We start from the raw sequence: 15324 nt of genomic DNA, 5'->3' as shown, positions 1-15324 counted from the left end.
TTTTTTTAAAGATTTATTTATTTATTTTAGGGTCTCCTGGGTGGCTCAGGGGGTTAAAGCCTCTGCCTTTAACTCAGGTCATGATCCCAGGGTCCTGGGATTGAGCCCTACATCAGCCTCTCTGCTCGGCAAGCAGCCTGCTTCCCCCCACTCTCTGCCTGCCTCTCTGCCTACTTGTGATTTCTGTCTGTCAAATAAATAAATAAAATCTTAAAAAAAAAAAAAGATTTTAGAGAGAGTGTCCACTGCTTTTTATACCAAATACATTGCCTTGTCTTTTCTTCTCTCACAGCAACTTCTTTTCTCATTACATCTGAACAATAACACTAATATTTTACCCAAGCATAATTATCTTGGGTGGCAAATTTCATTTACTCTTATTCTGAGGAGCAGAAAAGAGGGGAAAGTAATTGCTTGAAAGGTGGGCCAAAGGGGATGAACTTAACATTCTATGTGCATGACAAGGCAAAGAAGGCAGGCAGACAAGAAGCTTTGGGACTCTGTTATCACTAGTGTGGCAACCAATACCAAAAGGGAAAATCTAGTATAGACAATCACACCTTAGGGGAATTACTTTCCACTACATTTGTTCAAGCATATCTGACCAGACACCAATCATGAACCACTACAAGAGAGCTCAGAGGAAGGAGAAGAAGAAATGGAAAAAGACTGGACTCCATTCAGTGTATATGCTAAGAGCCTGAATGCTAAGAGCCTTCTAATGAAGACGAGAGTAATATACCTAGAAGTCTTTGACTAGTGGAAAGAACTTTGCTTTCTTTACTAGAAAAAAGCAAGTAGGGTGATACAATTTGGTCTCCAAACGTAAAAAAGGAAGCAAAAAGAAAATCAACAAACAAGTATTTTTAAGATTTTATTTATTTATTTGACAGAGAGAGAGCACAACAGGGGGAGCAGCAGGCAGAGGAAGAAGGAGAAGCAGGATCGAAGAGCAGGAAGCCCAATGTGGGGCTTGATCCCAGGACCCTAGGATCACGACCTGAGCCAAAGGCAGACGCTTAATGACTGAGACACCCAGGCGCACCAATAAACAAGTATTAAGATCATCTTTTCCATGTACTTTCCCCTTCAGGCAGGTAAGCAGTAGTCGTCACAGTTATTATTTCTGTTATCATTATTAATCCCTTTTTCCTACAAATAAGATAATTATCTCGAAGAGATAAGTACCTTGCCTAAGATCACACAGATAGGCTTAAAAATGATCTCAGTCTGCTAACCTTAAACAGAGACCATCAAGGATTATATTTAAAAGAGTTATTGGGGGGATCGAGCCCCACATCACACTCTCTGCTCCGCGGGGAGTCTTTTTCCCCCTCTCTCTAGGCCTACCTCTCTGCCTACTTGTGCTCACTCTATCAAATAAATAAATAAAAATCCTAAAAAAAAAAAAAAAAAAAAGAGTTATTGGAAACATAGCATCAGCAACCAAGAGTCAAAGTTCACCAGAAAGAAAGAAATTGCCCTTACCTGCAGGGCACTGTTGAGGAAGCAGCTGTTTTGTCCTGGCTCATTGCTGAGGCCTTTGCTGGGGGCTATGGAGGTTGAGCTTCGAGGTGCAAACATCCCTTGGACACTACCACGGCCCCCTGAAAAATAATTTCTTTTCCAAGACATTATTGTTCACATTTAGCTTGAAAACTCAGAAAAGGCTTTGTATCTTTTTGGGAAAAGGTTTCTGTCTGCTGACGTCCTGACTTATAAAAGAGAATCCAGAATTCAATGAATTTCTGTTGAAATACTTTGAGTTTACAACCTTCCAAACATCATCTGTGTAGCTCAAGGAACTCAGGTATCTTCTTAGATCCACATGACAGAGCCATGCCCGACTTGCTCCAAACAATGCCCAGAATTTAACATGGCACGGTACTAACATAAACAGAGAAATCCTTAGGTATTGTGTGTCCTTCTATTTTTCTTGAATTGCCTCCAGAAATTAGTGGTGAAGTGGCTGTAGTCCTCAACTCCAGCAGAATCCAGGATCACGGTATCATGTATTTCTTAGACTTATTGATGATGCTTCTTGTAGACTGAAGACTTTTCCCAACTGGAAGGAGAAGCAGACAAATAAGCAAGAATCCAATGCAACCCCCCTCACCTTCTGTATTCCTTGTCCCATCATCATCTAAAGTAAAAACTCAAGTTCTAAACAACTGACATAAAATCCACAAAGGTAAGAAGTATGTTGGAATTATTCACGGTTTTTTTTTCCTTAATTGCTGCTGTTCTTTTTTACTACACCCCTAAAGTCTTCTATCATTCCATCCAGAATATCAGAAGTCTCTTCTCTTCGTTTCCTCTGTGACTAGAATAGCCAGCTCTGCCAGAGAGCTTTAACAAAAAGAAAAAAAAAAAAAAAACTAAAAGCTTGCGTCACTTAATGACTCTACTGGCTTTGTGCTATTCTGCCAAGATCAACGTTGCCTCACCTCTCACTATAAACTTGAAACCTTGGCAAACAATGACCCCCACCCCACCCCCAAGAAAACCCCAACAACAACAACAACAACAAAACCCAAAAAACCTTAACAACAACAAAAAGGAGAAGCAGTCAAGCCAAAGAGGAAAGAAAAAAAAAAAGTCTGAGCAGATTTATTTTCATAGGAAACTTCTCTGAAATTTTCTAGAAGAAAGTTGATTGGGACAAAAACAAAACAAAACACCAACTTTCCAAAATCAGAGTAACAAAAATATTACCAAGTAAACATATACCAGATGAAGAATTGGAATAGTTTCTGTTAGATATTATGAATAAAGAAATTTTAAAAGGTGTTTTACGTTTACATGTTCATGGCTATGAAAGCCTGTTTAAAGTGGGGGGAAGGCCAAGTTATCAGTCTGGACTCTGTTCTGAGGAAAGATGTCCCATCTCAGAAACACTCAAGGCAAGTAAGCCATATGTCCTTAACATCAAGTCCTAGAGAACTAAATCTCCTGCCCTGTTTGTGTGTTTTATTTTTGCCAGAGGATCAGAGAGATAATTTGGGTTACAAATAATGTAATTCTCAGATTAAATCTGAGGCATTCATAATCAGTGGCCATTCATTGACCAACATTAGTTTTCAACTAATTAAAAATGCCAGTGAAGCAACAGGGGAGAAACACCAAAGCAGACACCTTTCCTGGAAGGAAATACTTCTATCTCCAGCTTTAAGCTTTCCTATAAGGCTACCATGTCCATATAAGGAAAAATTTAAGACTGTTAAGTATTAAATTTGGTTTCCAACAGTTCCCCACGCTTCTCCCTTCCTTAGTTCCTATCATCAAATGAACCACCTAAAAAGCAAAAATGCTAAAGCATCTTAATCATTCTCTTAAGAGATCACCTAGCACTACCCAGTATATCCAGTGGAAAAACTGAGGCACAGGAACATTAAATGGTTGCACAAGACTGTTCTTTCCCTTCTCTAAATTCCCAGACTATTTATAATCTACATGTCACAATTAAAGTATTTGACTACACACTGTAGTGTCATATTATTCTCTATTTGTTTTTATTACTCTCTATTTGTTTTATATGGTATCAGTCATATATCACGAATGACTGTATGAAATGAAATGCTAGTGTCAGACAAATACTAAACACTATATTTAACATTCTTTATTTACTCTTTACAATAGCTCTATTATGAGGTGTTAACAGTTCCATTTTACAGAACAGCAGTGAGACTTAACTTGCCCAAATCAACTAGTAAGTGGCAGAACTAGAATTTTTTCAACTATTATAAATCTGTGACTTTAATTATGTATTTTATTAGACTTTCAAAAGCTCTTATCATAGTGCTATTCAGAAGGAGGAACTCAATAAATACTCCCTGATGATTAGCATGGCACCAGGAAGGATCCCATATCTCCCACACAGATTAAAAGACCCTCAACTCTCTATACACACCCTCATACACACCCCATTCAGAGCTACTAAGCAACTTCAACAAGCCAGGCAGCATTCCTTCAGCTCAACAGGGGCAAAGGAATGACAAGTACCAAGCCTCTACTTTGCTCACAGCCAAAAGGACTTGGCAGACAGGTAGGGTTTCCAGTATCCACATTAGGAGCTTACTGAAACTCAGGCTGCCCTATGATACACACCCCTGAGTTCAGGGACCAAAGAGGAAAAAAAAAAAGATTCTCAGGCTCTGAATGGCAGCATTATGTAGGGTAAGGCAAAAAGCTCTCACACTGGCTCTAGGTGTGTCAGAAACTAGAGGTGAAAGCCAGAAAGAATAGGGCCAAGAGAGGGAGTAACAAATGATCCCAAGAAATACTGATGACAAAACATTTCACTTAAGTTGTAGGTCCAACACCAAACAACATAATCCTTCTACTGTGCCATCTAGTAAGATATATGACAAAGTCAATTAAAAGTTTTACCCACATCAATCTATAAACCTATTTTTAAAAAGAACTTATTAGGCAATATTCAAGTATTTAGAGGTAAAAGAGCATGTCTACACCTTACTCTGAAATGGTTCAGAAGAAAATAAAATATATATATATGGGTGTGGGTATGTGAATATTTGTAAACATGGAGAGAAAGGGAGAATGGTAGAGCAAATATAGCAATAATGTTGACAACAGGTAAATGTGGCTGAGGGATATGGGAATTCTTTGTACAATTTCTTGTAACTTGTAACTTCACTATAAGTTTTAAACCACTTTTTTAAGTTGAAAGAGAATGGATATCTGCAAAAAAAAAAAGAATTTAAAATTATATAGAAATTACTTTGTAATGTATGTAATATTCATGATTTAATGCAAAAATGACTAAAATCATTAAGCTGGTAGATAATAGCCAGAAGATATTAGCAATCCCAAATTAAAATTTGAAAAAAAGAAAAAGGAGAAAAAGAGAAAGATAAATTCACAACAGTATAGATATGAGGGTAAAATAAAATGGAATAAAGCTTTAATACTATTTCTATGAAAAGGAGAGTTTAAAATACAGTATAATGTCTAGTTGTTCTAAGAACAAGTGATGTTGAATAATTATGATATTATACAAATGGGACCAAGACTAAGCTTGGAGGTAGAAGACATGGGTTCAATTTCCACATTTTTACTACTTTGTATAATCCTAACTACTTAAACATCCTGAACTTTGTTTTTGGCTCTGTAAAACAATGGCACAATACCGATTTAACACACTGGTTAAGATTTACTAATAAGCATGCCAAAGTGTTAGCAAGTTTGCAAAACAGAGGATGAATAACGAGTTCCACTGAATGAGCAAACCGCAATGCCTAGAAGTATAAAAGTAAATTCTGGTTTGGGGACCTCAGGATACTAGAAAGTTGTAAGCCACCAGGAATAAGTCCTCTAATTATATAAAAAGAACACTAGGCCTCACATAAGACAAGGGATGTATCACAACAATTTATCTACGTGCTTGGAGAAACATTTGAATTTTATTTAATTTTTTTTTACAATTATTTTTAAAATACGAAGTTTAACTTTCTATCTGTAAAAAGGCAAACAGTTGAGCCTACTACAAGGAACACTGTAACATTTTAGAAGGTCTACAAAGAAAGACCATGTCCAATTGATAAATGATTCAAATGGAAAAACCATGATGAGTATCTGAGTTTCTAATGAAGGAGCAGTAGTCCCATTAAAAGTGATTAACACCAAAAGTAATACAAACATTACGAAGTCAAACTGCACTACACTGAGATATCCAAACAATTAACCAGGAAAGTGGCTCATGTTTCTAGTTTCTATTATTCTAGATAGCAGTTTACTTATAATTTACTCAATTATAACTTGTATATATATTGCTGGTTTACTTATAATTTGCAGTTTACTTATAATTTACTCAAGAAACTATAAGCGTCTGCCTTTTGGCTCAGATCATGATCCTCGTGTTCTGGGGTGGGCTCCCAGGACATCAGGCTCCCTGTTCAGGGGGAGCCTGCTTCTCCCTCTCCCCCTTGCTCATGCTCACTCTATCTCTGTCTCTCTCTCAAATAAATAATAAATAAAATCTAAAAAAAAAAAAAAAAGAAAGAAACTTATTGCCCTGATAAATCAACAAGCAACTACCTCAATTCCATATGTCAATAATCCCCAACTACATCTATAGTATCTTGTTTGCTATTATAAGAAATAAAAATTAATTTATGCAAAGTGCTAATTCGATGTCTACCATATAGTAATTACTGTATAAATGATTGTTATTACCATTACTTTCTAACATTTCCTCTTCATGAGTTCTTTTCCCTTTAAAGACATCCACACAGAGATACCCTATATTTTTGAAAAACAAAACAGCAACAACAAAGACCACTTTGAATTTATTAACTCCTATGCCTACTGTCCCAAATTTTTTTGGACCTTTCACTGCTAAATGTCTCTACAATTAATAATTTACAGCTGCTACCTTTTTATGCTCACCATCAATCTCTTCAGGACATGGTACTGATCTTTACTCCACCACCACCAAAATTTTACTTCATGGAATATCTCCATTTAAAGAACTCTCCTAATTGCAAAACCTACTGGCTTTTCCATAGGCCTCATTCTTCTTAATTTTTCTGCAGCACTTAACATTGGCTGCCTTGATGCTACATGATCCTGGAGTCACTGGATGCATTAATAAGAAAAAGAGAGAACTTATAAAATGAAATGACAGGGGTGGCTGGGTAGCTCAGTGGGTTAAGCTTCTGCCTTTGGCTCAGGTCATGATTCCAGGGCCCTGGGATCAAGCCCTGAATTTGGCTCCCTGCCTCTCCCTCTCCCTCTGCCCTCCCCCTGCTGTGCGCTCTCACTCTCTCTCCCTCAAATAAATAAATAATTTGTTTTAAAGATTTTATTTATTTATTTGACAGAGAGAGATCACAAGTAGGCAGAGAGGCAGGCTGAGCAGAGAGTCCGATGTGGGGCTCGATCCCAGGACCCTGGGATCATGACCTGAGCCGAAAGCAGAGGCTCTAACCCACTGAGCCACCCAGGTGCCCCAATAAATAAAATTTCTTAAAAAAAAATTCCTTGACTACCCCGAGCCTGAAGATATAGCACCCATTTCTTAACTCTTACATGTTTTCGATAATTTTTAAAGGATCTATTTAAATGTTTATTTAAATTTAAATTTAATTTTTAATTTTAATTTAATTTAAAATTTTAAAATTAATTTTAATTTTAAAATTAAATAATTTTAATTTTAAAATTTTTTAATTAATTTAAAATTTAATTTAAATTTTATTAAATTTATTTAAATTTATTTACATACACAGTGGGGGGAGGGGCAGAGGGAGTAGGGAGAAAATCTCCAGCAGACACTACACTGAGCATGAAGCCCTAAGGCAGAGTTCAATCTCAGACCCTGAGATCATGACCTGAGACCAAATCCGGAGTCAGAGGCTTAACCAACCCAGCCACCAAGGTGCCCCGAAGTTTTCCATTATTTAAGATCAGTGTTTCCCTTAAACATTAAACATTATTTAAGACCAATGTTTCTATGATCCTCCCCCCTACCTATGTTACCCTCCATCCCTAAAGGGTACGGAGTTTTATCCCACCCCATTTGAGAACAGGGACTGGATAGAGGTCAGAAGCCAATTGTGTTATATCCATATATCTGTTATTGCCAGACATATTATCACAGATAATTTTTTTGAAGATTTTATTTATTTATTCATGAGAGACAGAGAGAAAGAGAAAGGGTGAGGCAGAGGGAGAAGGAGGCTCCCTGCAAAGCAGGGAGCCCAATGCAGGACTCAATACCAGGACCCTGGGATTATCACCTGAACCAAAGGTAGATGTTTAACCAACTGAGCCACCCAAGCACCCATAGTATCACAAAAGTTTATCAAAGTTTTTTCCATTTGTCATATAATCCATCTTTCTATTTATAAATTGTGACTCTACAGTCTATGAGCTATATATTTCTTAACTTTCCAAATTAATAGTTTCATCTTATCAAGGAAGGTATTTTTATATTAATATGACTCAGTTAAAACTTCAGGTTTTCCTCACCATCACTATAAACATTTTAAGAAATATTACACAGCTTTGGACTGGTGAGATTCTAGGGAAGTAGTTCTTTTTTTTTTTTTTTTTCCTTTTTCTTTTGATTTATTTAAGCAATGCCTGGGTGGCTCAGTCAGTTAAGCCTCCAACTCTTTGGTTTCAGCTGAAGCCATGTTCTCACAGTCCTGGGATAGAGCCCATATCTGGCTCAGTGGGAGAGGGAGAAGTAGACTCCCTGCTGAGCAGGGAGCCTGCTGTGGGGAACTATCCCAGGACTCTGAGATCATGACCTGAGCTGAAGGAAGATGCTTAGCCCACACCCAAAGGAACCACTATACCCAGAGTGGGGCTCAAATTTATGACCCTGAGATCGAGAGTCACATGCTCTACAGACTGAGCCATCCAGGCACCACCCTAGGGAGGTCTCTACAATTATATCCAAGAGTCATATCCTTAGACACTTAGTTTTAAGAAAAGAAAGAAACTTGGTGAGCATTCATTATTTGTTTGGTGGCAGTTTTCCACATACAGTTTCAATATAGAATTTTAGGTGCCTGGGTGGCTCAGGTGGTTAAGCATCTGCCTTCAGCTCAGGTCATGATCTCAGGGTCCTGGGATTAAGCCCAGCATTGCTGGGGTCCCTGCTCAACCGGGAGTCTGCTTCTCCCTCTGCCCCTCCTCCTGCTTGGGCTCGTGCTCTCTTGTGCGTGCTCTGTGCTCTCTCAAATAAATAAAATCTTTTTTTAAAATTTTTAAATAATAAAAAGAAATACAGAATCTTGCTTAATTTTTATGCCTATTGGATGATGATTAAAAACCACCACCACCTGATAATGGCAATGATGCCGTATGTAAAAATGTATTGAAATTTAAATTAAAACAGCTCCATAGCCTATTGCCTAGAACTCCTCTCTCACTTTGCCCCTCACAGCAGCAACCAAAGGACTCACAGCATTCTGCAAAGAACAGTCCTAAACTACAACAGAGACAGCAGGCTACTTGGCAGCTCTTTCTTCACAAACTGTACAGAAAACGTACCATCTTTACCCACATTTATTTACTAGTTTCCAGCCAAGTGCTACAACTATGGAGTAATCAATCAAAGGTGGAAGGAAGAGGAAGAGCATATAAGAATCTAATATTGTGTTGCTCTCAACTCTGAAAAAGTTATAGTGATCTATATTTTACTATTACTGAATAGACTCTAAGGAGCCAAATAAGCTTGTTCATAAATTTTTCCAGCTTTATTAAGGTATACTTGACAAATAAAATTATAATGTAGTATATAATGAAGTGTACAACATGATCATTTGATATATGTATATATTGTGAAAGAACTCTCATAATTAAGTTAATTAACAGATACTAGAAAGAGAATAGAAAAGATAAAATAGTTGGATTTTTGAAAAGATAAAAAAAATTGACAACTCTTTAGTGAGACTAAGAAAGAAGACTAACAAAATCAGAAATGAAAGAAATGTTACAATAACACAGAAATACTAAGAATCATAAGAAACTGCTGTGAAGGGGCACCTGGCTGGCTTGGTCAGTGAAGCATGTGACTCCTAATCTCAAGACTGTAAGTTTGAGGGTGCCCGGGTGGTTCAGTCATTAAGTGCCTGCCTTCAGCTCATGTCATGATCTCAGGGTCTTAGGATTGATTCCCACATCAGGCTCCCTGTTCAACGGGAAGCCTGCTTCTCCTTCCCTCTCTTCCCCTCTCTGCTCCTCTACCCCAACCGTGTACTCTCTCACTCTCTCTCTCTCTCAAATAAATAAATAAAATCTTAAAAAAAAAAATTCTAAGTTTGAGCCCCATGTTGGGTGTAGAAATAACATAAAAATAAAATCTTGAAAAAAAAGAAAGAAAAAACCAAGCAAACAAACTACTGTTAAGACTCTTAACTATAGAGAACAAATTATAGTAACTGAGGGTTACTAGAGGGGAGGTGGGGGGAGGTGTTGGATACATCAAACAGGTGATGGGCATTAAGGAGTGCACCTGCTGTGATGAGTAAAGGCTATGTAAGTGATAAATCACTAAATTCTACACCCGAAACCAGTATAACACTATATGTTAACTAACTGGAATTTAAATAAAAATTTGGAAGAAAAAAAAATCAAGTTTTTTTTAAATTAAAAAAAAAAGAAAAGAGGGGTGCCTGGGTGGCTCAGTCATTAAGCATCTGGCTTGGGCTCAGGTCATGATTCCAGGGTCCTGGGATTGAGCCCAGAATCGGGCTCTCTGCTCTCCCACTCCCCGCGGCTTGTGTTCCCTTTCTCGCTGTGTCCCTCTCTGTCAAATAAAAAATAAAATCTTAAAAAAAAAAAAAAAAAGGAAGAAAGAAAAGAAACTACTGTTAAAAAATATATGCCAACAAACTGGATAACCTAGAAGACCTGGATAAATTCCTAGAAATATACAACCCACCAAGACTGAATCACGAAGAAATAGAAAATCTGAACATAAATATTTGTATTTATTTAACCTTTAATTTTCTTAATACTTATTTAATCATCATTACTACACAGCTCCTGGAACTTACTACATCAAAACAGCCTGCTTTACTTTGTTGTCTCTAATATCAGGTAAACTTCTAGGAAACTAGAAGCCAAAATTGGGAAAGAAGCATGTTACCTTATTACCTATTATTTCCTTGTGTAGTAGAGATACTAAGTTGTATGTCCCACATTGTTCCCAATCTGAACACACTAGCTTCCTATGAGCAGGCTAAAACTTTTCCATGTGTGAGATGATAGAAAACTGGGTCCTAACCTTTTTGCAGACCCCCACAATTAGAGGCAGAGTTACAAAGAAACTAATGAAGATTAAGCTTCAGGTTCCCTCTCTTACACAGGACCACAGGTCCAATATCTAATTTTTACTTTTATAAAATGTTTTCCTTAAACAGGAACCCCTCAATTATATGAGCTTCCAGGCCCCTAGAATCTGAGTTATATTACAGAAACTAGATTTCTAAAGTATATATTATTGAGAAAATACGTAATTCAAAAAGCTACTTTAAATAAAGCAATATCAATAAATTTATATTTTCTTAATTAAAGTAACATGTAGTATGTGTTTTTCATTGTATAAAGTTCAATAGCACTAAATAGCTAAATTATACTGATGATGCACATTTGGATTTTGCTTTTTTTTTTTAAGATTTTATTTATTTATTTATTTATTTTGTCAGAGAGAGAGAGAGCACACAAGCAGATAGAGTGGCAGGCAGAAGCCGAGAAGCTCTCTGCTCAGCAGGGAGCCCAAGGCGGGACTCAATGCCAGGACCCTGGGATCATGACCTAAGCTGAAGGCAGCAGCTTAACCAACTGAGCCACCCAGGTGTCCCTGGATTTTTCGTTCTTGAGCCCGCTGTAATAATTCCACTGAGGGCCCACAGCTGACAGAATAAAAATGACAGGGCTAAATTTAAAAGATCATAGCTCAAGACTGCCAGCATTAGAAGTAATGCTCCAGAAGCTAATTAAATTTAGAAAAACATTTTATTTCTCTGTATTAATGAAATACAAAGAACAATTACTGGATATACTCACAAGAGTATATCCAGTACCTCAACATTTGCTGCCATTTTTCTCAGACCAAAGTAATAAACCAGGCTATAGCCAAAGCCACTCTAATTATCCCCTACTGCATTCTTCATCAACAAAGTCAGCTTCTCTCTGCCTCTGTTCCTAAAAAATCCAAAACAGGCATCCAAATATTTGCTGAAATGAAACTGGCTTATCCATAAAGAGAGATGAGGCTTAGAGGAACACTGAGCCAGGAAAAGCCTGTTACCCTAAGAGATAGTGAGGTAAACAAGGTTCAGAGATCTACAGGTAACTAACACTGGAGACCTCATTATGAATGTGACATGAATATCGCTGAGATCAATGAAGACTAGAAAGGATTTGTTGCTGCAGAGCCTGGGGATCCTTTGATGAAACCAGATATAAGGCGTGGGAAGCTCAGAAGGGGATAGATCTCCTTAAGGGGATTTATTTCATAATAAAGTTCAATGATGTCTCTAAGTAAACATTACTAATTTCATGTGTAGAGAATATGACATTTATGCAAATGATAGTATCAAAGTATCCTCACCAAGATATTATTATCTACAAAGGAAAAGACAGTAACTTTACCATGGAGCAACCTGGCAGAAACCACCTTAACCCTGTGATCAAGGTCAACATCACCGGCAATAATATATACTAACATCATGTATCCCATGGTAATAATACACTGAAGACACAACATTATTTATAGTATTCTTATCTAAACCATATGGTCTCAGTCCACTCATGAAAAAAACGCCAGAAAAATCCAAATTCAGGGACAACTGACAAAACAACTGATCAATACTCTCCAAAAACATCAAGGTTATAAAAGACAGAAATTTTTACAGAATCCAGGAAACTAAGGAAGAAGAACACCTAAAATGCAATGTGAGAACCTAGACAGAATCCTGGAATAGAAAAGAACACCTGTGGACAAACCTGTGAAATTTGAAAAAGGTCTTCAATTATTGGCAGTACTATACCAATATTAACTTCCTGGTTCTTATCATTGTACTTATAACATTAGGGGCACCTGGGTGGCTAAGTCGGTTAAGCATTTGCCTTCAGCTCAGGTCATGGCCCTAGTGTCCTGGGATCGAGCTCCGTATGGGGCTCCCTCCTCAGTAGGGAGTCTGCTTCTCCTTCATCCTCTCCCTCTGCCTGCTGCTCTCCCTGCTTGTCCTCTCTCTCTCAGATTAATAAATAAAAGTCTTGGGGCGCCTGGGTGGCTCAGCTGTTAAGCATCTGCCTTCGGCTTGGGTCATGATCCCGGGGTCCTGGGATCAAGCCCTGAATCAGGCTCCCTGCTTGGCGGGAGGCCTGTTTCTCCCTCTCCCACTCCTCCTGCTTGTGTTCCCTCTCTCGCTGTCTCTCTCTGTCAAATAAATAAAAATCTTTAAATAAAAAAAAATAAATAAAACTCTATAATAAAAAAAAGATAACATTAGAGGAAGCTGGCTGAAGGATATGAAAATTCCTTTCTCTGAATTATTTCTGCAACTTTTCTGTAAGTTCAAAATTTGTTCAAAGTAAAAAAAAAAAAAGCAAAAAAACTTTAAATTGTGCAAATAATTCACTGAAGGAGATGGAACCTTGGGCCCAGCAGGGAATAGAGGCATTTGGAAGGTTAATATCTATATGTATAAAGGTAGGTGGACTAAGATTTATAGGAAAAGAGAAGGCATTGACATAGTTTGTGATCCTGGTAAACTAGAGGCCAATGAAGCTTTCATGTGAAACCTCTGGGTTCATTATGTTTAACATCACAGCACAGCAGTTAATGGGATGTTCTATTAGTTCAGGAACCTGTTTCTCAGAGCTTGATTTGCCTAAAATAAACTATTATAAAAGTTTATAAATTCAAGTAAATATTAAAAAATAGGGGTGTTTTTAGGGTGATGGAATTATGGATTTTTTATCCTTTTGTCTATTTTCTAAATTATCCATAATTCATATATATATATATATATATATATATATATATATTATCTATAATTCATCATCTTCTTACATAAAGTAAAGCCAAAAGTGGAATTTAAACTCATTTGACCTAAAGATACAATGAAATGACTCTGGACCAGAGGTAACCAATCACTGAAGACACCTACAACACCAACAATATGAAAACTGTCCAATAATTGATAACTATTTCTGGGGCCCCTGGGTGGCTCAGTCAGTTAAGCATCTGCCTTCAGCTCGGGTCATGGTCCCAGGGTCCTGGAAATGAGCCCAGTGTTGGGCTCTTTACTCAACAGGGAGCCTGCTTCTCCCTCTCCCTCTGCCTGCCATTCCCCTCTGCTTATGCTCTCTCTCTGTCAAATAAATAAATACAATCTTAAAAAAATAAATAATTGATAACTATTTTTTATTTAGAAATAGGGGGCTAGGGGCACCTGAGTGGCTCAGTCAGTTAAGCAGTTGACACTTGGTTTCAGCTCAGGTCACGATCTCAGGGTCCTGTCGAGCCCCACATTGGGCTTCAATCTTGGTAGGGAGTCTGCTTGAGGATTCTCTCTCCCTCTATCTCTGCCCCACCCAACTTGTGATCTCTGTCTCTCTAATAAATAAATAAATCTTAAAAAAAAGAAAAAAAAAATAAGGGAGTTCACCTGGATATCTATTTCCTTTCATTCTATTCTCATTGTGGATGCTGCTAAGGTTCAGATCCTCACCACCTCTGGACCAAGTCACCACATTACTGATTCACTGCCAAGCCTCCAATCCCACATATAGCTACCACAGGCCTCCTAAAATATCACATTACTCCCCTTTTCAAAAATCTTCAATGGCTCCCAGAAGGGGCATTCTTTTGGCTAGAGAAAAATGGTAATTTTCTAATTCACGAAGGGGAAAATTAATGGATGGATTTTTTACAAGTTTCTCTCTCTTAACTTTTTCTTGTCTTCTTATTCTAACACTAAGAGGGCAAAATCATGAAAAATAGCAAACTTCAAGAAAAAAAAAGCAGTCAGCTGGACCTACTTTGATAGCATTTTTTCCTTATTGACTCATGCTCATGATTGTGACTTTTATACTGCATATTTCTATATTCACATATTCTACCAGTATAAAATTAACTTTTATTTGTAGATTGAATTCAGTATGTCTGGCGCCTGCACAAAGTTTGAAATTAGATCTTACCACCATTTTCAGCCACAACTTCTACTCACTCATTCATTGATCAGACATTTCACTAAGCACCTATTATGTGTCCCTCACTCATCCTCCACTCCAAGAAAGCTGGACTCTTTTCTGTATAATGATACACTCTGTACTCTACTTCCTAATATTGCCTCTAATATTGGCTCTAATATTGCCTCCACCAGCAGTGCCTTTCCTATCCATTTCTTCTTGTTAAAAATCATAAGTATCCAAAAAAAAAACAAAACAAAACATCGTAAGTATCTTACAAGTAAAAGCTGCATCAAAAGCCTTCCCAGGGGGTGCCTGGATGTCTTAGTCGGTTACACGTCTGCCTTCAGTTCAGGTCATGATCCCAGGGCGCTGGGACTGAGCCCCACATTGGGGTCCCTGCTCAGCAGAGAGTCTGCTCTCTCTCTCTCTCTCCCTCTCTCAAATAAATAAAAAATTTAAAAAAAAAAAAAAAGCCTTCCCAGATTCTCTCCCTCTCCTGCCTTTCCATTTTCACTCATTTCATCCTCTTTTGTGCTCCCCAGTACATGTGGAGCATTCCCATCCTCCCTCATGTTACAGTTATTTGTGTACATGGACTATAACATATATTCCTTAAGGGTATCTTTTTACAGAGGTTGAATATAA

The 15324-nt window shown here is 37.6% G+C and overlaps 1 protein-coding gene across 15 annotated transcripts in view; it reads right to left on the bottom strand.

The window, feature by feature from the left end:
* The window catches only part of USP54 (ubiquitin specific peptidase 54), a 116289-nt gene that overhangs the window by 55359 nt on the left and 45606 nt on the right, over positions 1 to 15324 (bottom strand). For 5 of the 15 annotated variants that reach the window (XM_032840399.1, XM_032840403.1, XM_032840414.1 and 2 more), the window contains exon 1: positions 1489 to 2504. In XM_032840399.1, coding sequence (XP_032696290.1) covers positions 1489 to 1635 — 147 coding nt within the window. In that variant the 5' untranslated portion in view covers positions 1636 to 2504. Of the gene's footprint in view, positions 1 to 1488; positions 2505 to 15324 lie in introns of those variants that run through there. The other 10 variants (XM_032840301.1, XM_032840343.1, XM_032840324.1 and 7 more) reach the window with 3 other exon arrangements.

Source organism: Lontra canadensis, unplaced genomic scaffold (assembly GCF_010015895.1).
Source record: "Lontra canadensis isolate GAN:19392208 unplaced genomic scaffold, GSC_riverotter_1.0 scaffold3, whole genome shotgun sequence".
Classification (NCBI taxonomy): domain Eukaryota; kingdom Metazoa; phylum Chordata; class Mammalia; order Carnivora; family Mustelidae; genus Lontra; species Lontra canadensis.
Note: the sequence above shows the minus strand (reverse complement) of the source record. Positions and strands in the feature narration are given on the sequence as shown.